Source organism: Stomoxys calcitrans, chromosome 2 (genome assembly GCF_963082655.1).
Source record: "Stomoxys calcitrans chromosome 2, idStoCalc2.1, whole genome shotgun sequence".
NCBI lineage: Eukaryota > Metazoa > Arthropoda > Insecta > Diptera > Muscidae > Stomoxys > Stomoxys calcitrans.
In genome coordinates, this window is record NC_081553.1 from 47,317,548 (window position 1) to 47,345,053 (window position 27,506).

General features: G+C 41.1%; 1 protein-coding gene across 1 annotated transcript in view; it reads left to right on the plus strand.

Annotated features, from left to right (window-relative positions):
• Window positions 1–246: 246 nt before the first annotated feature.
• Window positions 247–27,506, plus strand: part of LOC106090643 (homeobox protein slou) — a 66,098-nt gene continuing 38,838 nt past the window's right edge. Inside the window, exons 1-2 of the mRNA XM_013256917.2 lie at window positions 247–1,776; window positions 10,364–10,643. Of these exons, the coding sequence (XP_013112371.2) occupies window positions 289–1,776; window positions 10,364–10,643 (1,768 nt within the window). The 5' untranslated portion in view covers window positions 247–288. The remainder of the gene's footprint in view (window positions 1,777–10,363; window positions 10,644–27,506) is intronic.

The window sequence follows — 27,506 nt, forward strand, 5'->3', positions numbered from 1 at the left end:
CTAAGCCGAAAAAGATAAAAAAAACGGTTATAACGGCAAAGAAACAAAAGAAAATCAAAGAAAACGGTAGTGAGAAAAAAAACTAAAAATCCAAAACAATGAAAGAAAATTAAGAAAAAAAAATAAATCAAAGGAAAAATTAAAGAAGAGAGAAAAAAAGTGAACTAAACATAACTGGAGAATATTTACAAAAAAAAAAAAAAAACTGTAAAAAATTAATAAAAATTCCTTAGAGTTTGAGAAAATTTCCTAAAACCCCTTATTTCACTCACCCCCCCCACAAAAAACATGGTGATGTTACAATCACCTACAAAACCCACAACGGATACCGCCCCCCAAACTCCGGTGAATGGCTCACAGCTGAGTCCAAATTCCCAACCGGATTCACCCAAATCGAATACTTCGCCCGAGGCCAGCAACAAAGCCAATGCAGTCAATGACAGTTTAATGAGGGCACCCTCGCCTAATGCAGGCTTAGCTTCGCCCACGGCCAAGATACCGAAATTTATTATAACGCCACAACAAAATCAACAGGCTGTGAACAATAACAACAACAACAACAACAATTCGAATAACAACCATCTCAGCGGCATAAAAACGAATGAGGAAAGTTTGCGTTATTCCATGGAGAGATTAAAACAAATGACCGAACAACAAAGACGTTCCTCAACTCCTACTAATGAGGAGCAGGAGGGGGAAGCCTTAACAGCTAGGCTTAATAATAATCGCCGTTCTCAATCGCCAACAGGAAATGCAACAGTTAATGCCACTCCACAGCAACAGCAACAACAACAACAGCCCACACATCCGCCTGCTACCGCACAACAGCAACAACAGCTGAGTTTTATAAGCGCCACACCGCAACGCAAACTTTTGGATTTAAATAGTGTACGTCAATTGGCACGTCCCGAACCTTTGCAACATCCTCATGCCGCCTTGCTGCAACAACATCCGCATTTATTGCAAAATCCCCAATTTTTGGCAGCAGCCGCTCATGCCCATCAACATCATCATCATCATCATGGTCATGGTCATGGCCATCAGCATCCTGTGTTTCATCCTCATTTGCCGACGGCTGCTGCAGTGGCAGCCACCGCATTTCATTTGAGAGCTCCCCCGGTTCTAGCACCGGCGGCTACTACCACTTTAAGTTTGCCTGGGCATACCCATCCTTCACCAGCTCATTCTCCTCTATCGCCACCTAATTCGCCTCAACATTCCACAGAACAAACGGCGGCACATTCTATAACTTTAATACCCACAACGAATGCCACGGTATCCAGTGTTCTACCTCCTAATGCAGCTCCTCACACCAACCTGCCCCAAATGTCAAACATACCCCAAATGCCACCTTCATCACTACAACAACAACAACAGCAGCCGCATCCCGCATCAGCGGCGGGGCATTTATCATTGAGTCCCTCATCATCTTCAACCACAATATCATCGGTATCTGCGGCATCCTCTTCCCATGACATGGATTTGGAAAAACTAAAATTAGTGGCCCAGGCCCAAGCCGCTGTGGTGGCTCGTTCAGCTGCCTCACAGGCAGTCAATCTGAATGGCGCTGGCCCTGGCATTGCCAGCCGTCCCGATTTAAGTGATTATGGTTTTAGAATACAATTGGGTGGTTTGGCTGCTGCGGCGGCGGCTGCTGCCGCCACTTCCAGACAAATTGCCGCCGCCAATTATGCGCGCAGTGATACAAGTGAGGAACTGAATGTGGATGGCAACGATGAGGAGAGCAATGATGAGGGTTCCCAGGGACCACCGTCGGTAAGTGTGATTATTTGATTATTGGTATATGGATTCAGTAGGGGAAAAATAGGTTCAATAGAGGAAATTTTTTGTGAATATGCTCGAAATCATACAAAATATTGGAAGCAAATGACTTTGGGAACTATCTTTAAATACAAAACTTCAAAAAACGTGTAAAAAGTTGGCGGTGAGTAATTTAGCACGTCGCTGGCCTGCGCCTCATTGGCTGTAGCAGCGAAACGGAATTCCATGACGGCTATACTGTAGTGTAAATTTACAAGAGGGAACCCTGTACCCCTAAGCCACATCGCCAGAGGTTTATAAAAAGGACAATGAAAACCCCCACCACCCCAATGCACTATGGTCCCAAGAAACTTTGGCAATAAAAGGACAATACCAAAAAGCAATTTAGTATTTGCCGATTTGGACAACATATGGCCTACCAATCACAAATGGTTTGTGTCCAACAACACCTGTAGTTGCAAATTGCAAATCTTGCCCATGAACATTCCACTAAGGAACAGCGGCAAACTTCTCACATATCAATGAGTGCTGTCCAATTCAAGTATAAGCTCAACGATAAGGGGCCTCCTTTTTATAGCCGAGTCCGAATGGCGTGCCGCAGTGCGACACCTCTTTGGAGAGAAGTTTTTACATGGCATAGTACCTCACAAATGTTGCCAGCATTAGGAGGGGAAAACCACTGCTGAACATTTTTTCTGATGGTCTCGCCAGGATTTGAACCCAGGCGTTCAGCGTCACAGGCGGACATGCTAAACTCTGCGCTATGGTGGCCTCAGTAGTTATAATTCATTATTCGATAGGTTTATAAGTTTTTTTTTACTGTGTTATCTTGTTATTGTTTCGGTTATCGCTTGATATCGATAACTATCCAGTATGACAATAGTAAATCGCCCAGAACATTTCACAAACAGTGGTAAGCAGGAGTTCGGAGCGCGGCAGAAGCGGGGCCGGAGCTAAAGCTGAGCGTCCCGGTTTTTGCCATAGAGGGAGTGAACTTTTTTGTATGCAAGGCGAAATGGCTTGCAACCTCAATCCCGCTCCCGCCACTCTGACCCCCATTAGGCTCCAGCCATGCTCTGCTTCAAATCCCCGGGGGTAAGCTTCTCACATATCAATGAGTGCTGTCCGATTCAAGTTTTAGCTGAATGATAATGATCCGAACAGTGCACAGTGGGATAAATTGAAAAAAAAAAAACTTTTCAAAAATCTGCCTTTTGAGAACGGATAGGGATAAATCCTTGAAATAAGAAATTGTCAGAGCTGAGATGATACCGAGATCATGTGCAATGTTTCAAGGCCCTAGGTGATCCGGGCGCCTCTTGGCAGGGCCTAAAGTTAGTCACAGCGGCATTTCGAAAATTTTTTGATGCTACAAATCTTCATTTGAGGTCCCATTCCCAACTATTTTTATTGGTCTTTTTGGTAGCCATATCCAAAGATGGACAGATCTGAACCATATACGACACGGATGTCGAATAGCCTAAGTTGAAGTCACAGTGTCACCTTTCACCGAAATCGGATAATGAATTCGTATTTTATGGGGCCAAGACTTTAAATGGAAAGATCGGTCTATACGGCGCTATATACAAAACGGGACCGATCTAAGCCAAATTGAGGGACAATGTTGGAGCACAACCCACTGTCCTAAATTTCAGCGTAATCGGACGAAAAAATGCGCCATTTATGGCCCCACGACCTTAAATCGAGATATCCATCTATATGGCAGCTATATCCAAATCTGGACCTCGATGGGCCTAACACAACTCACTGTCTTAAATTTCATCGAAATCGGAAAAAATGAGTCATTTATGAGCCCATGACCATAAACCTAGAGATCGGTCTATATGGCAGCTATACCCAAAGCTGAACCGACCTAGGCCAAAATGGGAAAAAGATGTTAAAGGGCCTAATGCAACTCACTGTCCCAAGTTTCGGCGACATCGGATAATAAATGCATCTTTTATGGGCTCAAGACGAGAGATCGGTCTATATGGCAGGTACATTCAAATCTGGATCTATCTGGACCGTCTTCAAAAAGGATATCGAGGATAACACAACTCACTGTTTTAAATTTCAGCGACATTGGACAAAAAATGCCCCTTTTGTGGACCCAAGTCCTTAAATCGAGATATCGGACTATATGGCAGCTATATCCAATTTTAGACCGATTCAGGCCAAATTGAAAAAAAAAACATGTCGAAGAGACTGACACAACTCACTGTCCCAAATTTCAGTGAAATCGGACAATAAATACGCCTTTTATGGCCTCAAGAGTTTAAATCGAGAGATCGGAATATATATGACAGCTATATCCAAATCTGGACCGATCTGGGCCAAATCAAAGAAGGATGTCGAAGTGACTAACACATGTCATGTCCCAATTTTTGGCAAAATCGGACAATAAAGGAGGCTTTTATGGGCCTAAGACCCTAAATCGGCAGATCGGTCTATATGTGGGCTATATCAAGATGTAGCCCGCTTTAGCCCATCTTCGAACTTAATCTGCCTATGAACATTGAAAAAATCTGGACAAGGTTCCAGCTCAATAGCTCTATTTTTTAAAACTGTAGCTTGATTTCAACAGATAGACGGGCAGAAATCTAGCCGCTTGAAATTTTGCACAGATACGTAATACTGGTTTATGTCGTAGGGGATTGATCGGTTCAGATTTGGATATAGCTCTCATGTAACCGATCTCCCGATTTGACTTCTTGAGCCCTTACAAGCCGAAATTTTTGTCCGATTTGGCTGAAATTGTGCACATTATTTTCTGTTATGACTACCAACAACTTTGCTAAGTATGGTCCAAATCAGTCTATAACCTGATATAGCTCCCATATAAACCAATCTCTCGATTTGACTTCTTGAGCCCCTGGAAGCCGCAAATTTTGTCCGATTTGGCTGAAATTTCACATGCGGTGTTCTGTAGTTTTCTGTCCTGTATTCCATCAACTGTGCCAAGTATGATCCAAATCGGTCTATAACCTGATATAGCTCCCATAAAAACCGATCTCCCGATTTGACTATTATTGTCCGATTTGGGTGAACTTTTGCATGCGGTATTCTGTGACGGCATCCAACAACTGTGCCAAGCACAGTCCAAATCGGTCTATAACCTGATATAGCTTCCATATAAACCGGCCTCTCGATCATCCTTGTTCGGTTCCTAGAAACTTTAATTTTTGCTGGTTTGACAGAAGTTAGAGGTATGTAGAATACATTTTTGCTATTCAACTAAATTCATTATACCCTACCCCACTACTGTGGTATTATAACGTAGTGCATTTGTTTGTAATAGCCAGAAGTAAGAGAGATAGAATCATTGATAAGTATACGGATCGACTCAGAATCAATTTCTGATTCCATTTAGCTATGTTAGTCTGTCTGTCCATGTTAATTTGTGAACAAAGTACGCAGTCCGTCTTAAAATTTGATACAGGTTTGGTTTTTCGACCTAAAGACGAAGCCTATAGAAAGTGGTAAAAATCGGTATGTTCGTCCGATTTGCAGTAATAATGCAATAAAATGGTCATTTGTCAACCGACTCTCCCGAGAATTGGCAGGACAGATAATTTCTCTTGACTCTCAACATTAATGGTGAATTTCATGGAAATCGGTTCAGATTTAGATATAGCTCTCCTGTATCTCTTGATTTTATCTTCTAGGGTAACAGCAAGCGCATTTATTGAGCAATCTTGCCAAAATTTTCGATTTCCTTGATGACTACCACAATATCCGAGAAGTTTGTTTTGTCAACCGTAGTTATTACAGTTACAGGAAAGTAAAAAAAAAACTTTATAGTTTTTAGAGCGCACAACAAGCCGATTACTGGCTTAGATGTATGTCCATAGTGGCATGAGGCGGATTAATATCTACACCCTCTTTTCAACCTAACCTAACCTAACCCTAAAAAAACACATAAATTTCTCAAAAAAATGCATGAAATCTTTATTGGAATTGATAGTACGGTTCATAGAAATTCATGTTTGAAGATTATTTCATGCAAATGAACCATTTGAGGCGCTGTCACGGTGATTGCGCCTCAAATGGTCCATCCGCTTCGTCCAATTTTTGATTTTGATCTTCCCAACATTTCGGCCGGTATCTCACGAATAAATGCTTCAATGTTGTCTTCCAATGCCAAGGGAGCTTGTCAGTATAGACAAGAGCTTTAACATAGTCCCACAAAAAAAGTCTAAAGCCGTTAAATCTCACGATCTAGGCGGCCAATTGACCGGTCCCGAATATGAAATGAAATGTTCACTAAACACGCCTCTCAATAAGACCATTGTTACGCGTGCTGTATGGCATGTGGCACCGTCTTGTTAAAACCACATGTCATGCAAGTCAAACTCTTGCATTTTGGGCAAGAAAAAAAGTCGGATATCATCTCACGATAGCGCTCATCTTTCACAGTTATGTTACGATTCGCAACATCTTTGAAGAAGTACAGCCCAATGATGCCACCAGCCCATAAACCGCACAGAAACTTTGAATTTTGTTATACCCTCCACCATAGAATGGGTTATTCTAATTTCGTCATTCTGTTTGTAACTCCTCGAAATATTCCTCTATGATCCCATAAGGTGTATAATTTTTGAGGAAGTGCGGTCCAATGATGCCACCAGAACATAAACCGCACCAAACAATGACTTTTTCTGAATGCATTGGTACCTCTTGCAATGCTTATGGCTGAACTTAACTCCTAAATCGACAATTCTGCTTATTTACGTACCCATTGAGCCAAAAATGAGCTTCGCCGCTGGAGAAGATGTAGGGCGCGATGAACTTTCTTAACAGAGCACTCATTTTTGATAATAAAATTCAATAATTTGCAAGCGTTGTTCGTTTGTAAGACGATTCATGACAAAATTATAGACCAAACTGATAGCGAAACAAAACAAGAAAAGAGCATGAGCTGTTTAAACCAGTCTTGCCAAAAAGATAATACCTACCTAAAAAAATCATCCTTTTTATGCTCGAAATTTGAAACGGATTGTTTAATAACCCATCTGAAACCATCCGCCGAGTTACATCAAAATTTGTTCATGGTTAAATTATAGACCAAACTAAAGATATTACACAGTAAAACAAAACACGAAACGTGCTCGAGCTGTTTAAACCAGTCTTGCCAAAAAGATATTACCTAAAAAAATCACCCTTTTTATGCTCGAAATTTGAAACGGATTGTTTAATAACCCATCTGAAACCATCCGCCGAGTTGAATCGAAACGGGTTAAGAATAAGATCTAGTTCCCACTGTGTACTGTAGGGTAGGTGTAGGGTATTATACACTTGGCACCGTCCGACATAGAAATGTCCACTTCCCACAAATGTCGAAAAGTATTTGGAAATAGCTGTCATATCAGGGTAGGTAGTCATAGGGTAGGGGTCACCGTAGCGCAGAGGTTAGCATGTCCGCCTATCCAGGGGAGACCATCAGAAAAAATTTTCAGTGGTGGTGTCGCACTGCGGCACGCTGTTCGGACTCGGCTATAAAAAGGAGGCCCCTTATCATTGAGCTTCAAAACTTGAATCGGACTGCACTCATTGATATGTGAGAAGTTCGTCCCTGTTCCTTCGTGGAATGTTCATGGGTAAAATTTGCATTTACCATAGGATGGGGGTATACTAACCTAGTCATTCCGTTTGTAACACCTCGAAATATTGATCTGCGACCACCCTAAAGTACATGTATTCTGGATCCTTTCGACATTCTGATTCGATCTAGCCATGTCCCTTCGTCCGTCCATCTGTCGAAATCACGATAGCGGTGGAACGCTTAAATCTAGCCGCTTGAAATTTTGTACAGATACTTTATATTGATATAAGTCGTTGGGGATTGCAAATGGACCATATAGGTTCAGATTTAGATATAGCTCTCACATAAACCGATCTCCCGATTCGACTTCTTGAGCCCATGGAAGACGCAATTTTTGTCCGATTTGGCTAAAATTTTGTTCTTAGCATTCTGTTATGACCTCCAATGACTGTGTCTAGTACGGTCCAAATCGGCCGAGAATCTGATATAGCTCCCTTTAAACCGATCTCCCGATTTGACTTCTAGTGCCCCTGGAAGATGCAATTTTTGTCCGATTTGGCTAAAATTTTGCTTTTAGCATTCTGTTATGATCTCCAACAACTGTGTCGAGACCGGTCCAAATCGGTCAATAACCTGGTATAGCTCCCGATTTGACTTTTTGAGCCCCTAGAAGACGCAAATTTTGTCCGATTTGAATAAAATTTTTCATACAGCGTTTTTTTATGACTGCCAATATCTGTGTTAAGTACGGTCCGAATCGGTCTATAACTTGGTATTGGTCCTATATAAACCGATCTCCCGATTTGACTTCTGGAGCCTTAATTTTCATCTGATTTGGCTTAAATTTTGCACATAGTGTTCCATTTTGATTTTCAACGACTGTGGGTAGTACGGTCAAAATCGGTCTATAACTTGCTATAGCTCCCATATAAACCGATCTCCCGATTTGACTTCCTGAGCCTATGGAAGCCGCAATTTTCATCTTATTTGGCTGAAATTTTGCTCATAGCATTCTGTTATGACCTCCAACAACTGTGTCGAGAACGGTCCAAATCGGTCAATAACCTGGTATAGCTCCCTTTAAACCGATCTCCCGATTTGACTTCTAGAGCCCCTGGAAGACGCAATTTTTATACGATTTGGCTGAAATTTTGCTCCTAGCATTCCGTTATAGCCTCCAACAACTGTGTCGAGTACTGTCCAAATCGGTCTTTTACTTGGTATAGCTCCCATATAAACCGATCTCGCGTTTTGTCTTCTTGAGCCCCTAGAAGTCACAACTTTCATATGATTTGGCTGAAATTTTGCTCATAGCATTCTGTTATGAACTCCAACAACTGTGTAAAGTGCGGTCCAAATCGGTCTATAACCTGATATAGCTCCCATATGAACCGATCTAGCGTTTTGACTTCTTTATCCCCTGGAAGTCACAACTTTCATCCGATTGTGCTTTAATTTTGCATATAGTGTTCTCTTTTAATTTCCAACGACTGTGGGTAGTACGGTCCAAATCGGTCTATAGCCTGGTATAGCTCCCATATAAACCGATCTCCCGATTTGACTTCCTGAGCCTATGGAAGGCGCAATTTTCATCTGATTTGGCTGAAATTTCGCTCATAGCATTCTGTTATGACCTCCAACAACTGTGTCGACTACGGTCCGAATCGGTCTATAACTTGGTATTGCTTCGATATAAACCGATCTCCCGATTTGAATTCTGAAGCCTCTGGAAGCCGTAGTTTTCATACGATTTGGCTAAAATTTTGCTTATAGCATTCTGTTATGACCTCCAACAACTGTGTCGACTACGGTCCGAATCGGTCTATAACTTGGTATTGCTTCCATATAAACCGATCTCCCGATTTGACTTCTTGAGCCCCTGGAAGTCGCAAATTTTATACGATTTGGCTTAAATTTTGCTCCTAGCATTCTGTTATGGCCTCCAACAACTGTGTCGAGTACGGTCTAAGTCGGTCTATAACCTGGTATAGCTCCCATATAAACCGATCTCCCGATTTGACTTCCTGAGCCCATGGAACCAGCAATTTTCATACAATTTGGCTAAAATTTTGCTGATAGCATTCTGTTATGACCTCCAACAACTGTGTCGACTACGGTCCAAATCGGTCTATAACCTGGTATAGCTCCCTTTAAACCGATCTCCCGTTTTGACTTCCTGAGCCCATGTAACCCGCAATTTTTATACGATTTGGCTGAAATTTTGCTCCTAGCATTCTGTTATAGCCTTCAACAACTGTGTCGAGTACTGTCCAAATCGGTCTATAACTTGGTATATCTCCCATATAAACCGATCTTCCGTTTTGACTTCTTGAGCCCCTGGAAGTCGCAACTTTCATCCGATTTGGCTGAAATTTTGCACACAGCATTCTGTTATGACCTCCAACTGTGTCAACTACGGTCCAAATCGGTCTATAACCTGGTATAGCTCCCATATAAACCGATCTCCCGATTTCACTTCTTAAGCCCTTGGAAGCAAAAATTTTTGTCCGATTTGTCTGAAATTTTGCATGTGGTGCTAGGATTTAACTCTTAACATCTGTGCCAAGTACGGAGGCCATCGTAGCGCAGAGATTAGCATGTCCGCCTATGACACTGAACGCCTGGGTTCGAATCCTAGCGAGACCATCAGAAAAAATTTTCAGCGGTGGTTTTCCCCTCCTAATGCTGGCAACATTTGTAAGTTACTATGCCATGTAAAAATTCTCTTCAAAGAGGTGTCGCCCTGCGGCACGCCGTTCGGACTCGGCTATTAAAAGGAAGCCCCTTATCATTGAGCTTTTACTTGAATCGGACTGCACTCATTGATATGTGAGAAGTTTGCCGCTGTTTCTTAGCGGAATGTTCACAGCTGAAAATTGTGTTGATGTTCACGCCGGGATTTGAAGCCAGGTATTCGGCGTCATAGGCGCACATGCTAACCTCTGCGCCAGGGGGTGACCTCCAACTCACTTTTACTTGTTTTTACTCATTTCTGTTGCATTTCGAATCAATGTAACGCTTGGTTGTCTTCTTATACAGGTCTGTCCCGTCGACTTAACCCGCTCTGTGCCAAATGGTCATGTTACCTCAACAACAACATCGCCAACATCAACCACCTCAACGCCAACAACAACCAGCGAAAAAGAAACCAACAAACGTTTGGCCTTCTCTGTGGAGAACATTTTGGATCCCACAAAATTCACAGGGAAAATGCAACAACAACACTATGCAAATCAAAGGCAATGGAGTTGTAGTGGTAGCAGTAACTATGATCGTGATGAAGAAATGCATGATGACGAGCACAGTGAGGATATGTCAGGTAAGTGAAAATCATCAAAAAAAAAAAAGAATCACTTTTATGGAAACGTTCCTAGTTCTCAATGCTGTAGCAATTTATGTTCAATTGATTCAAGCCATGCCATGCACACAATGACGCATCTAAAATATAATCCCTCTTTTTCAATTTTCATTGAGAGTGATAACTTTCGTTCGAGAGGACGTTTTCTTTTTTTGTGAAGGGGGAAGGGAAAGAAAGATTTATTTTTTGTTTTTAGACTTGTGATGTGTTTTCTGTGAAGTAGATTTTTATGTATGGCCTGAAAAAGCAATTAAAATATTTTTTTTTTGGTATATTTCCAATGCCAGATTTGCAAGAATTCTTACATCGTCATATACATACCCACATACACCTGGCCAAATATAGGTGTGTGAGTGCATGTGTGTTTCGTACCATACCCAATTTTTGGTTATATGTATATGTTGTACATTCATGCATGTGTGTTTGTGCGCAAATATGTTGGCATGGAAAGCACAAATTCGTAAAAAAATATTTCAATCAAAATTCTATTTACTTTTTACTATGCAATAGGGGGGTGGTGAGGGTGGGCCATGAACGAGTGCTGGGTGCTAGGGTAGATTTGTGTAGGTGGTGGTGGTACAGCTATGTAAGCCTGAATGCACAAACATATGGAATACAAATACTCGAGCATTCAATCAAATTGAAAAGTTTACTATCCAAAGATCTATTCAATCTCTATGTGGTACTAAAAAATATTCCCCATACGAATGGCGCTAGGATTTAAAATCATCTCAACAATGTAAAGCATTAACATGTTGCAGATTTGCTATACACTTTTATTGATTGGCAAATGATTTTTATTTGCATTACCATAAAAATTTGGATTCTTAATGAAATGATTGGGGGGATTGTTATTAAATCGCAAATTTTGTAGGCTACAGTTGGGGTACAGAGGAGGTAAGTCGTAAATGAAATTAAAAATGTTATAGTCTAACCTAACAAAGATTCTATATACATGGCCATAGTAAAGTTTTGATTGTACAAAAATTTGGTAATGAAATGGCATGTCTTTTGGAGTTTTGTAGTCACGGAGGCCACTGTAGCTCAGAGGTTAGCATTTGCGCCTGTGACGCTGAATGTCTGGGTTCGAATCGTGGCGAGAATATCAGAAAACATTTTCAGAAAACAAAATGGCGCACGGACAATAGGAGGGACGGACGGACAACAAGAGGCAAGGACGAAAGTAGGAAGGACAGGAGTACAGGAAGATGGTCAGATAGACGGCAGAATGATGCAAAGACAGATGGAAAGAAGGGCGAAAAGGATACGAATCGATAGAATTTGTGTCTTTTAGGGGGCCCAGTAGCCAAAAGGAGAAATCGGTTTAGGCGAGAAGGGGCGGACAAATGTACGGACGGATAACAACGAGACAAATTAAAGGAAGGACCAAAAGACGGTCGTTAAGATTTGCATCTTTAGAAGTTCCATCAGTCAAAACTAGAGATTGGTGACAGAGACAGAGGGTACCATTGGACAAAATTACAAGTAAAACTGACCTAATCATTGGAAAGTAAGAATGCCTTTTACGGACGAACGGACAGAAGCATGAATGGACAAAAGAGCTCACGAGCAAAAGCACGGACGGACAACAAGAGTCACAGACGAAAGGACGAACTATTCGAAGTAGGAGGGACAGGAGAACAAGGAGACGGTCAGATGGACGGACAGAATGAACGAACAGGAGAAGATTCGATAACATTTGCTTCTTTTAGGCGCTCAGTAGCCAAAAGGTGAAATCGCTTCATTCCAGGAGCGACGGACAAATGTACGGACAAATAATAGAACAGACAGATCAAAAGGAAGGACAGAAGGACGGTTGTTAAGATTTACGTCTTTTTGAAACTCCCTCAGTCAAAGCTAGAGATCGGTTAAGCCTGCATGGATGTCTGTAAGAAATCAGAGGGAACTATTGGACAAATTTAAACTGACCTAGGTTAGGTTAGGTTAAAAAGAGGGTGCGGATATTAATCCGTCCCATGCCACGATGGACATACATCTAAGCCAGTAATCGGCTGGTTGTGCGATCTAAATACTAAAAAAGTAACTTTGAAAAACAAAATTTTAAGTAAGGAATTGCGTGCTACTTACAGAACTGACCTAACTAAGAATGCGCTTTTGATAGACGAACGGACGGACGGACAGAAGGATAGATGGTCAGAACCATAGACGGACAAATGGAGGCACGGACCTAAAGTAGGAAAGATAGAAGCACGGATGGGCATACAAAAAGGGGGCAAATTGATAAAAGAAGGACGGACGTTCAAATAGACGGAGAGAAAAAGGACGAACGGAGAAATAAATGATGGGCGGACTGACAATAAACGAACAGACAATGGTGATGGGACAATGGGCGGACTGACAATGGAAGGACGGAGGGACAATGGAAGGACGGACGTAAAATGGATGGACAAACGGACAATAGAAGGACCGATGTGCAATGGAAGGACGGGTGGACAAAGGAAGAACGGACGGACGATGGAAGGACGGACGGACGATGGTAGGACGGACGGACGATGGAAGGACGGACGGACGATGGAAGGACGGACGGACAAATAGACGGAGGGAAAAAGACAGACGAAGAAATAAACGGTCAGAGAGAAAAACAAACGGACAATAGGTGTATAAATGGTCAAACAGATAAAAGTATGGACGGAAAGGACGGGACTGTCCATGCTTTCATACAGCATGGACAGACAAATGGACGGATGAACAAATGCACTAACAGAAAGAGCACGGACGGTTGAAAGCACGGACTCGAAAAAGGGCGGTAAGACAAATGGACGGACAAAGAAATGGCAGACGAGCAAATGGATAGACGGACAAAGGGCGGACTAACAAATGAGCGTATGGATGGACAACGCGAGGACAAATGGACGGAAGAACAAATGAAAGAACGAAAAAAGCACGACCGGACAGACTAACGAACGGTCAAAAAGACGCATAAAAGCATGGAACAATGAAAGGACGGACGTACAATGGAAAGACAAACGGACAATGGAAGGACGGAAGGGCAATTGAAGGACTGACGGACAAAGGACGGACGGACGGACAAAGGACAGACGGACGGACAAAGGACGGACAAGGGACGGACGGACAAAGGACGGACGGACAAAGGACGGACGGACAAAGGACGGACAAAGGATGGACGGACAAAGGACGGACGGACAAAGGACGGACGGACAAAGGACGGACGGACAAAGGACGGACGGACAAAGGACGGACGGACAAAGGATGGACGGACAAAGGACGGACGGACGGACAAAGGACGGACAAAGGACGGACGGACAAAGGAAGGACGGACAAAGGATGGACGGACAAAGGACGGATGGACAAAGGACGGACGGACAAAGGACGGACGGACAAAGGATGGATTGACGACGGATGGACCAACAGTGAAAGCAGGGAAATGGACGAATGGATAAAACCTCGCACAGGCAAATAGAAGGACGAACAAAAGTACGGACGGACAAACAAATAGACGAACTAAAACAAGTAAAAACGCTTAGTTAAATTTTGGCATACATTTTATTCTCACGAATAAATGCTTCAATGTTGCCTTCCAATGCGTCAATTGAATCGGGCTTATCGGTATACACATGAGCTTTAATATATCACCACTAAAGATTGTCTAAAGGTGTTAAATCGCACGATCTAAGAACTTGCCTCTTAATAAATCTTTTGTTACGCGTGCCGTGTGCCATGTGGTACCGTCTTGTTGAAACCACATGTCATGCAAGTCAAACTCTTGCATTTTTGCCAAAAAAAAAAAAATGGATACCATATCTCGATAATGCTAATTATTCACAGTTACATTACGATTCGCCTCATCTTTGAAGAAGTACGGTCCAATGATGCCACCAGCCCATAAACCGCACCAAACTGTGACTTTTTCTGGATGCATTGGTAGCTCTTGCCATGCTTCTGGCTGATCTTCACTGCAAAATCGACAATTCTGCTTATTTACGTACCCCTTGAAAAAATGAGCTTCGTCGTTAAATGGAAGAAGCGCGCGATGAACTTTCTTAACAGAGCACGCATTTTGACAATAAACTTCAATAATTTGCAAGCCTTTTTCGTTTGTAAGGCGATTCATGGTTAAATTATAGACCAAACAGAAGATATTTGACAGTGAAACAAAACACGAAACGTGCGTGAGCTGATTAAACAGCTTATGACGCTGAACGCCTGGGTTCGAATCCTGGCGAGACCCTTAGAAAATATTTTCAGCGGTGGTTTTCCCCTCCTAATGCTGGCAACATTTGTGAGGTACTATTCCATGTTAAACTTCTCTCTAAAGAGGTACTGCGGCAAGCCGTTCAGACTCGGCTATAAAAAGGAGGCCTCTTATCATTGGGCTTAAACTTGAATCGGACTGCAGCCATTGATATGTGAGAATTTTGCCCCTGTTCCTTAGTGGAATGTTCATGGGCAAAATTTTGCAAACGGGCGCCCCGGTAGCTGAGTTGGTAGCATGCTTGGATTACCAGTACAGGAGTCGTGGGTTCGATACCCGCCAGAAGCTTTGGTCTGTCGCTACTGTGGTATCACCATGGGCCTTAACTTGTCTAAGTGAGTCTGTAAAGGGCTGCCACTCTTACCTAACCTAACCTACAAACGGATTGACTAAATATATACCCTCTATCCTATGATGGTGAGTATAAAAATACGGACAAAAACCTTATTTAAAACTTAGTCGAAAACCAGTCAAAGTTTCCCCACCACAGAACGATTGATTATGGTTTAGGTGTATGCCCATTGTGGCATGAGGTGAATTAGAATCCCCTTTCTTCAATCTTTGAAAAACCTCAAACCAATAGCTAATTGTACTACTTGCCAATTCCATGTACTATAAATCTCATTTTGTTCTTCCCAACCAATTTCAATAAACAGTATTATCACACTCAAACAAAAACCTTTCAAAGAACCCTGCAAAAGAAATGCTCGTTAATTATATACCTGTAAAGTTTATGAAGTGATTAAAACTTTGAAAAATTTAAATGCTACTCATTTTCTTGGCGCAGCTCAAAAAAAAAATACCCCCAGCATTCATTATGAGACCTTAATCAGAACCCCATGTACATAGCCAGGCCTTGGGCAATGATACAACGGGGGAGAGGGAATGTTTATCACAAATTGCCAATTATGTAAAATTATGGTTCCAACGCCAAAGGACTACAATTAATGGCCATATCATCATTGTAGTCATCGCTTGCCATCAACGCCATAATAATCGAGCAGTGGCAGAGCATCACCAACCGCATCATCAGCGTTGGCATCATCAAAAGTTGAAGAAGCATCAACATTGGCGCTGTGTTGACGGCATCAAGAACATGTTAACGCCATTGTTTGTGTTAATAAAACACAATTAACTTCATCAATGGCTGGTTTAAACCAACACACACACACACACTCAAACCTACAAAGCCACTTATATTGACATGGGCTCTTATAAAGAACATCAACACCGCCATCCAACCTACTCACACACACTCGCATACACACAGCCCTAATTTTGCCATAACGTACAAATCCATAAATTGGCGTTAAGCATACGCCACGATGAACTTCGATAATAAAACATGACATAATGGCAAGTGGGTGTGCGAGCATGAGAGTGGGCTCTCAATGTAGACCTTATTCTATGCTCTTGCTGTTGATATTCGTAAAGATTGAACAACAGTTTGGTGAATGAGTGCGTGTGGTTTTTCGCTGTTTGTGTGAGTGTGCATAAAGCCAAGCATATTTATGAACTGTGAATGAGCCCAATACAAAAATCTCCGTAACAAAAGGGGAAGTGTACAAAACCTCCAAGAGAGCAGTCGTGTTTTTTGTGGCTCTGTATTGAAATAATTCAAAAAAATATTCCTAAAGGAAATGTGTTTTTAAAAGTGTACTATTTTAATCGCATCACAACGTCGCATTCGGCCTTATATTTGCACTGTTAAAACAAGCACTTACAATCGCAAAAATAAACTAAAATAATAGGCCCGACAGTGGCAGCATTGTGTTAGAACATAAACTTAAACACAAAAAGTCAATAAGAAAACAGAAAAGCAATAAGCATTAAGAACAAGCACCATACCATTTCGCTCACAGTTTCAGCCGCGCCAATCTAAAACAATGACAGACACTAGTTTTGATTTCTCGCAAAATAACATCAGTGAGAGTGTTGCACCACCGCAGGCGCCAAAACGAATGAGAGAAATAATGCAAGCATCATATATAGAAAGCACTTGCAAAACACCTAGACTCTCTAACTACGAATCACCTCAGCGACTTGTTATGCTCATCGATAAACGGTTTGAAAAACAAAACGAACTTATCCAAACACTAATAAAAGAGAGTGAAACCCGTTTGTTACATGAACTTGATAAGAGAATCAGTGACTTTCAAAGTGAAATTACATCTCTTAAAGAACGTATTGTCAATATGGAAACAGTCGCAGACAAAATAAATGTGATTGAAAAAGATATTTTTGAACTTAAATCGCAAAAGATGGTATATCCACAAAATAGTGAGCTTGAAAATGAAATTAAAATCCTTAAAGCACAGCTAGCAAAGCAAGAAAACTTTCATGTAGCTTCTGAATTAAGAATAAACGGTATTCCTTCGTACAACGGCGAAAACTTAAACATATTATTCAGTAATATTTGCAATTGTTTTAATATTCCTACACCCACAGTAAAATCAATATACCGTTTAAAAAATAAAATACGTCAAAACAATGATGCAACAATTATTGTGGACTTAATGTCATCTTATGATAAAAATTATATCTTGAAATCGATGGCTTTTTTCAAACGCACGAATAAAACCCCTCTCCTATTAAACCATATTGGGTTCGATTCAAATTATGTCGTTCACATCAATGAAAATTTGACAGCAGCGAACTACAAAATATTACAGAGCGCACTTAAACTTAAAAGGCAGAAATATGTGGATTCTGCATACTCTTTTCGTGGACTAATTTATGTTAAAAAAATGAGATCTGATCCCCCGCAACAAATTGATGACATCGAGCAGTTAAATAAATTTTTTCGTCAATCCGATGAAATACCTGAACAAACTTCCAACATTTCTTCAATCGTCACAGATCCATAGCACTGTTTCTTTATTTTTTGCAATTATTCACCTAAAATACACTTATATATTTTTAATGTTATCAATTTATTTTTTACTAAAATTTTTTATTATAATTTATTCATGCTCAATTATCTACATAATAGTCTCAAGCTTTCTAATCTATTTCATCAATCTACAAACTTCAGAAGCATTGCTAACACCTGAAATTCTTGATGAGTAACAACGCTTATAGTTCCAAAGCCAGCCTTAACTGTATGATTAAAATAATGGCAAAACAAAAACCTGGTTTACGTGTGGTACACATCAACGCGCAAAGTCTAAATAACAAAATTGATGAGTTCAGATATGTTTTCTGCAACTCTGGAGTGGACATTATTTGTGTATCTGAGACTTGGTTTCAGCCCACAATATGCGACAGTATCTACAATGTCAATGGATACAAACTCTTAAGAGCTGATAGACAGTCGAATGCTGGCGGAGTAGCTATATATATAAAACTTGGATTACGTTTTACCCTTAAGCTTCGGTCCAATAATGACTCTAGTATGGAGTATCTTTTTATTGAAGTTAGCATGCAAAATAAGGAAACAATTTTGCTAGGTTGTGTTTATAGGCCGAACAACCACGTCGATATCGAACCCGTTAGAAATGTTATTGAAAACTTATCACTCTGCTACAATGATATAATCATCGCAGGCGACTTTAACAGCAACTTGCTACTGGACAACAACATTTCTAACATCATGCAAACACTTGGATTATTCTCCTTTAACACAAGTGTTCCTACTCATTTTACCAACACAAATGCAAGCTTATTGGATTTAGTATTCGTTAACAACTATTCTAAAATACTTTTGTACGATCAGCTGTGTGCTCCTGGTTTTTCGAAACACGATCTTTTATTTTTTATCTATGATGTGCATGTTAATACCACGCCTACAAGTTACACCTACCGGGATTTTAAAAACATCGATCTCAATCTGGTAAACAGTTGCCTTGATAAAATCAATTGGAATTTCATTTATGCACTGAGTAGTGTCGATGACCAACTAACGTTTCTGCAAAACAACCTTCTTTTTCTATATAACTACTGTGTTCCTGTTAAAACCAAGGTGGTGAATCACAATCAGCAACCCTGGTTTAATAATAATATTAAAATTTTAATCAAACAGAGAGACCTGGCTTATCAAAGATGGCAACGTTTTAAAACATCGTATCTACATGATATTTTTAAGCATGCCCGGCGTGCAGTTGTAAGAAGCATTAATGCGGCTAAATACGAGTATTACAGCAGGAAGTTTAAATGTGCTGTGGACAGCAAATCAAAATGGAAAACTATTCGCGATATCGGTATTGGCACTATGCAATGCAATACAACTAACGTTAATTTAAATCAATTAAATGAGCTATTTACAAAAGTGGGTAATTCTAGCACCTCTAACGATTTTTATTCATGTCTCCAGACGGTTCCCATTGAACATGATTTTTCATTTCAATGCGTCAATAGTACTGATGTCATGAAAAGTATCACTTCAATTAAGTCCAACGCTGTGGGTACTGATGACGTTAGCCCAATTTTTATTAAACTTTTGATGCCTCAGCTATTACCGTACATTACGTATCTAATTAACAGCATAATTACAAAATCCACGTTTCCCCAGAAGTGGAAACAAGCTAAAATAATACCAATACTGAAAGCAAACAACGAATTTAGACCAATAGCAATTTTACCTTTTCTATCAAAAGTTTTGGAAAATTTGTTAAGTTCCCAGATAACAGCGTTTCTTGAAAATGAGAAACTGTTGACTGAGCACCAGTCTGGGTTCAGGAAAAAAAGAAGCTGCACAACAACTCTTATTGGTGTCGTCGAAGACCTTCGTAAAAAACAGGATAAAAATATGATATCCATGCTCGTCCTGTTGGACCATAGTAAGGCGTTTGACACAGTAAATCATGATATCTTGTGTTCAAAACTCAATAAGCTGTTTTATTTCTCCGATACCGCTTGCAATCTTATTGCGTCTTATTTGTCAAATCGTTCCCAGTGTGTTGTCCTAAATGAACAAAAGTCGAACGTATTGGATATATCGCGAGGTGTGCCTCAGGGCTCTATTCTTGGTCCTTTATTGTTTACCCTATATATAAATGACCTTCCTGACGTCCCTGAGACATGCAGTATACAAATGTATGCGGATGACGTACAACTATATGCTAGTACAAAAGTCGAAGATATCAATAGCTGTATCTCAAAATTCAATAAAGACTTGCAAGCAATCAGCGAATGGGCATGTACAAATTGTTTAAACATAAATCCATCGAAATCTAAACTAATAATTATTGGCAAGACTCCAGCCTCTCAACCCGATATTAACTTAAGAATTTCAGACTCAACTATTCAGCGAGTGGAGTCATCTAGCAATTTGGGTTTGACTTTTAACACCAAGTTGAATTGGACTAACCACATAAATCGAGCTTCCGGCAAAATTCATGGCATGTTGAGAAACCTATGGAAATTACGTACATCGACTCCTCAAGATATTCGCTTATTGCTTGCTAAAACGTATTTAATCCCAACGCTTCTCTATGGATGTGAAGTTTTTGCATGCTGCGGTTATAATGACACAAGGACACTTAATGTTGCCTATAATAATATTGCAAGATATGTCTTTAACAAAGGAAGAAGGGAAAGAATTTCGGAGTTTTCATACCAAATTTTTAATGTCCAATTTGACAACTATCTTAAAATCAAATGTCTATTACAACTGCATAAAATAATTTATACACAAGTACCTCCTTATCTGTACAATCGTTTACAGTTCGCAAGATCCAATAGAGGAAAAAAACTAATTCTACCCAGATTTAGAAAACTTTCTTCAGAACGACAATTCTACATAGGCACACCACGTCTTTGGAACTCGCTCCCCAATAATATTCAATTGTTAAGCAATGCTTCCGCCTTTAAAACTGAACTTTTTAAATTTTATGCTTGATTTATATAATCGTTTTTCATATTCAACCTATATAATGTTAATTCTTACCATAATTACTCTATAATTATTCTTTAAGTATCGTTTGCATTTTTTGTGTGTTCACTTTTAATTCTAGTACAGTCAATTATAAGATATTTCATCTTGTTGTACTAGTAATGTCAATAAATAAATCAAATCAAATCAAATCAAATCAAAGTTAAAGGACAAAGCATTTTTCACCACCGCATATCGCGAAACCATAACCCAGTCAGTGTGTGGTAGCGCAAAGATTGACAAAAACACATACGTAGGTATAGACATACCATACACACAAAAGAGCATTAAGAACAAAGGGGGTAAGAGCAACGACTACAGTATTTTGGAAAGAATTATGAATTTAAGGTAAAATTTTTAAAATTTGAAAAATTTTAAGGATTTTTTAAATGCTATATGCCGATAAAAGACACATTTATTATACGATTTTGCGGAAATTTGGGACAGTGAGTTATGTTAGGCCAGTCGACATCATTCTTCAACTTGGCCTAGATCGGTCAAGATTTGGATATAGATGCCAAATGGGCCGATCTCTCGATTTAAGGTTTTGGGCCCCTAAAAGACGCCTTTATTGTCCGATTTCGCCGAAATTTGGGACAGAGAGTTGGGTTAGATCCTTCGACATCCTTCTTCAATTTGGCACAGATCGGTCCAGATTTCGATATAGCTGCCATATGGGCCGATTTCTCGATTTAAGGTTTTGGGCCCCTAAGAGGTGCATTTATTGTCTGATGTCGCCTAAGTTTTGGGACGGTCAGCTGTGTTGGGATCTTCGCCAGCTTTCTGCAATTTGGCCCACATCGGTCCAGATTTGGATATAGCTGCCATATAGACCGATCTCTCAATTTATGGTTATGGACCCATAAAAGACGCCTTTAGTGTCCGATTTCGCCGAATTTCAGGACAGTGAGTTGTGCTAGGCTCTTCACCAACTTTCTGCAATTTGGCCCAGATCGGTCCAGATTGGGATATAGCTGCCATATAGACCGATCTCTCGATTTAAGGTCTTGGTCCCGTAAAAGGCGCATTTATTGTCTGCTTTAACCAACATTTGGGACAGTGAGTTTAGTTAGACCTTTCGATATCATTTCGATAAAATTATGTACAACGCTTTACTCGACATCTACCACAATATCTGAGAAGTTTGCTCAAAATCGGTTCAGATTTAGATATAGCTCCCGTTCGATTTTGAGAAATATTGCATTAAAGTGCCCATTTGTTAACCGATTTTCCCGAAATTTGACAGGAAGGATTTTCATAGGAGTCTTAATATTATTGGTGATTTACATAGAAATCGGTTCAGATTTACATATAGCTTCCATATATGTTTCTCGCCCTATTTTAATTTCTAAAGTCATAGCAAGCTCATTATTGACAGCACTTTTGCAACATTTTGTACAAAGCTTTCCTCAATGACTACCACAATTTTTTCACACCTTGTGACTCTGTAATTGCATTCTTTCTTCTGTCAGTTATCAGCTGTTACTTTTAGCTTGCTTTAGAAAAAAAGTGTAAAAAAAGTATATTTGATTAAAGTTCTTTCTAAGTTTTATTAAAAATGCATTTACTTTCTTTTAAAAAATCCGCAATTACTTTTTGGGCAACCCAGTATATCGACCGATTTTCACTCCGAGATCTACAGCATGCGCATTTATTGACCAATATTGCCAAAATTATGCCCAACACTTTCCTCGATAACTGCCACAATATTTGAAAAGTTTGCTCGAAATCGGTTCAAATTTAGATATAGCTGTCATATATGTATATCGTCCGATTTTCACTCCAAGAGCCACTTCAAGCGCACTTTTTGACTAATATTGGCAAAATTTTGCACAACGCTTTCCTCGACGACTGCCACAATATCTGAGAAGTTGGTTCAAATTTCATTTCGACATTGGTTCAAATTTAGATATAGCTCCCATCGTCCGTCCTTCATTCCGTCCGTCCGTCCGTCCTTCCGTCCGCTCTTCCGTCCTTCCGTCCGTCCTTCCGTCCGTCCTTCCGTCCGTCCTTCCGTCCGTCCTTCCGTCCGTCCTTCCGTCCGTCCTTCCGTCCGTCCTTCCGTCCGTCCTTCCGTCCGTCCTTCCGTCCGTCCTTCCGTCCGTCCTTCCGTCCGTCCTTCCGTCCGTCCTTCCGTCCGTCCTTCCGTCCGTCCTTCCGTCCGTCCTTCCGTCCGTCCTTCCGTCCGTCCTTCCGTCCGTCCTTCCGTCCGTCCTTCCGTCCGTCCTTCCGTCCTTCCGTCCGTCCTTCCGTCCGTCCGTCCTTCCGTCCGTCCTTCCGTCCGTCCGTCCTTCCGTCCGTCCTTCCGTCCGTCCTTCCGTCCGTCCTTCCGTCCGTCCTTCCGTCCGTCCTTCCGTCCGTCCTTCCGTCCTTCCGTCCGTCCTTCCGTCCGTCCTTCCGTCCGTCCTTCCGTCCGTCCTTCCGTCCGTCCTTCCGTCCGTCCTTCCGTCCGTCCTTCCGTCCGTCCGTCCTTCCGTCCTTCCGTCCGTCCTTCCGTCCGTCCTTCCGTCCGTCCTTCCGTCCGTCCTTCCGTCCGTCCTTCCGTCCGTCCTTCCGTCCGTCCTTCCGTCCGTCCTTCCGTCCGTCCTTCCGTCCGTCCTTCCGTCCGTCCTTCCGTCCGTCCTTCCGTCCGTCCTTCCGTCCGTCCTTCCGTCCGTCCTTCCGTCCGTCCTTCCGTCCGTCCTTCCGTCCGTCCTTCCGTCCGTCCTTCCGTCCGTCCTTCCGTCCGTCCTTCCGTCCGTCCTTCCGTCCGTCCTTCCACCGTCTGTCTGTCGAAAGCACTCTAACTTGAAGCTTGAAATTTTGCACAAATACTTCTTATTAGCGTAGGTCTGTTGGGGTTGTAAATGGTCCAAATCTGTCCAAGTTGATAGAGCTGCCATATAAACCCATCTTGGGTCTTGACTTCTTGAGCTTCTAGAGAACGCAATTCTTATCCGATTTGGATGAAATTCTGCACATGGGTTTTGGTATCACCTCCAACAATTATGCTAGGTATGGTTCAAGTCGGTTCATAACCTGATTTAGCTGTCATATAAACCGACCTTGGGTCTTGACTTCTTGAGCTTCTAGAGGGCGCAATTCTTATCTGATTTGGCTGAAATCGTTTTGTTATGTCTTCCACCACCTGTGACAAGTATGGTCTAAATCAGTCCATAACCTGATATGCAAATTGCAAATTTTGCCCATGAACATTCCACTAAGGAACAGGGACAAACTTCTCACATATCAATGAGTGCAGTCCGATTCAAGTTTAAGCTCAGTGATAAGGGGCCTCCTTTTTATAGCGGAGTTCGAACGGCGTGCTGCAGTGCGACACCTCTTTGGAGAGAAGTTTTACATGGCATAGTGGCTCACAAATGTGGCCAGCTTTAGGAGGGGGAAAACACAGCTGAACATTTTTTCTGATGGTCTAGCCAGGATTCGAACCCGGCCGTTTAGCGTCATAGGCGGACATGCTAACCTCTGCGCTACGGTGGCCTCCAACCTGATATAGCTGCCATATAAACCGATCTCCCAATATGACTTTCTGAGCCTCTAGAGGGCGCAATTATTACTCGATTTTCCTGAAATTTTGGAGAAGGTGTTTTTCAATTTCTAACAGCCATGATAAGTACAGTTCATATCAGCCAAAAACTTGATAATGCTCATATATATTTGAAGAAGTCATTCAAAGAACTTGACAAATGCTATCCATGGTGAAGGGTGCATAAGGTTCGTCCCATCCGAACTTATCACTCTTTTACTGGTTTTTGTATATTTTGTGGAATTTTTTTGTGAGGAAATATATTTGAAAGCTAAATTCTCTTACATACCATAAGAATTTCTTAATGGACTTCCAAATAGTCTCGCTCTGTCATAATTTCAAATCCTTATACCGTCAGTATGTCCTGGCAATTTGTGGTATACCCCCACCACAAACAGAAATTTTGTGAATTTCACATTAATTGGGAAGTTTGTTAATTATGCCAACATTTATATTTTCAAAAGGACCCAAAACAAGCAATAGACGAGCTGCTACCAACTTAACTTCAATACAGAACAGCTCCGATGGAGGAGGAGGGAGAGAGAGAGAGAGAGAGTAGAGTGAGGGCAATGATTGTTGTTGGGCCCAATGTCTGCACTCACTAATAAGTTTGTTTTGTAAAGTTCTACACAAACTTAAACCCCAAACGAACACTTAAAATCTCGACAGCCACCACCACCACCAGCACCACTACCAACACTGACATAGAGCTTGGAGCCATAAACTGGCAAAACTCTAAATGAGTCTCTACAGCAGCAAGAACAACCATATAGCGGCCGTTTCTAGGAAGAGGCAAAAGGCATTCTAGACCTGCCATAGCAAAGTTGCCTCCGCAGTACTCTAATACTCATATACTGTGTGAATGTGTACATGTGTGAGTGTAGACCCCTCCATTGTTTGAGGGCCCCATCACTTTCGTGTTGTGTTGGTATATCTGTAATTTTGTCAAACAAGCTCATGCGCACTGTTGCCCAGTTGGTGACAAGCCAATATAGCCTTAATGACGTTAAAACGATAAATTACGTTTTATTATGTTTTTAAGGTGTTAAGTGCTTATATGATGGTCGGCCATAATTAGCAATTTGGGGCAATTGCATGAATGGATGGATGGTTGGCTGATACGATGACTCAATGCAGGGTTGCCGGGCAGCGAGGTCGTTGCTGCGGCCATAGCATTTAATGGCCAAAGGAGAAGGGCGAAGGAGGAGGAGTCACAAACCTATTGTTGGCAAGAATTTATTATTGGAAATGCTATGCCTACACCATCACCTAGCCGGGGGCCCACAAAAGGGAGAGACACACATAGCTATTGTTGATGAGGGGCAGCCCAAAAACCCCCTACCGCCCTTGTATTGGTCTAATCAAACATCAATTGTAATTGTTCGAGCACAGATAACTCAAAGTGCGTGGCTCTATTGTTCTTTGACTTTCTCCCACCCTTCGCCCCTCTCCTCGAACAACGAAACAATGACTTCCGCTGTCACAGCGGAAACGGAAACAATAGCCTGGCATGCTGTGATTTTGGGCAAAATTTGAATATAAATTAATGTTTTAGTGTTAATTGTTAAACAAATGATAAGGCCTTTGCCATAATGAAAAGTAAACACAACGACTAATAACAAAATAAATATTTGCTCACAGATAACTCTGTATGGCAAACGATGGCTGGTTTGGATGGTGTCAATGGCAAATTATTGATGTAGAAATTACTATAATGGAAAGATAACAAAAATTAATCGAACAATAGAGGAGGCAGCTATAACAAAGGCAAAAAAATAATGAATGGGAAATTTGTTTAAATTTAAATTTTAATATCACAACGCATTTATAACCTAAGACCTTGCAAAATAAGGTCAAATCATAGAGTGGCCAAAATTAATAAACTGGTGAGTTTTTTTTTTTTGCTGTAATACGAACACATTCAGTGATATTTAGAGTTTTGTCAATATTGGTGACGGTGTCAATGGGTTATTGCTTAAATAGGTGGGGAGCACATGGAGCAGTCTACGTCGAAAAGGTAGAACTCTGATGTATTTTAACTCGGCTTGCCTTGGAAGACACCTAGGATGTTAGCCTGTCCGCCAATGATGTGACTTCAAACCCTGGTAAGAACACCAGCGGCAGGTCTCCCATCATACCATTTTTTAAGGCAAGTACATAATGAGCACATACTAACTGAGAAATATACAGGCGAAGCTAAAATTCGGACAAAAATTACGGAAGATATTCAAATGGTCTGTCAAAAAGACCGATAAAGATTAATGGAAAGGTATGTAGAAAAACAAGTAAAAGCGTGCCAAGTTCGGCCGGGCCGAATCATATATACCCTCCACCATGGATCAGATTTGTCAAGCTCTTGCCACGGTATCTCTTTTTAGGCAAACAATGGATAAAAGAAAATAATTGCTATGCTATTGGAACAATGTCAAGTTATGGTTCATTTCGGACCATAATTGAACTGAATATTGGAGACCATAGTAGAAGTCATTGTGTAAAATTTCAGCCAAAGCTAGTAAGAATTGCGCACTTTAGGGGCTAAAGAACTAAAATAGGGAGATTAGTTAACAGGGGAGCTGTATAAGGCTATAAACCGATTCATGCCCTATTCGACACGTATGTTAAATGTCACGAGAGAAGCGGTTGTACAAAATTTCAGCCAAATCGGATAAGAATTGCACCCTCTAGAGGCTCAAGAAGTCAAGACCCCAGATAGGTTTATATGGCAGCTATATCGGGTTATGGACCGATTTGCACTATTCTCAGCACAGGTGTTGATAGTCATATCAAAACACGTCGTGCAAAATTTCAGCCAAATCGCATAATAATTGCTCCCTCTAGAGGCTCAAGAAGTCAAGATCCCAGATCGGTTTATATGACAGCTATATTAGGTTATGGAGCGATTTGAAGTATTCTTTGCACAGTTGTTGAAAGTCTCAATTTTTCAAAATTTCAGCCAAATCGGACAGGAATTGCGCACTTTAGACGCTCAAGAAGTCAAGATCCCAGATCGGTTTATATGACAGCTATATCAGGTTATGGACCGATGTCAACCATACTCAGAACAGTTGTTGGAAGCCATAAAAAATACCTCGTGCAAAATTTCAGCCAAATCGGATAAGAACTGTGCCCTCTAGCGCCTCAAGAAGTCAAGACCCCAGATCGGATTATATGGCAGCTATATCAGGATATGGA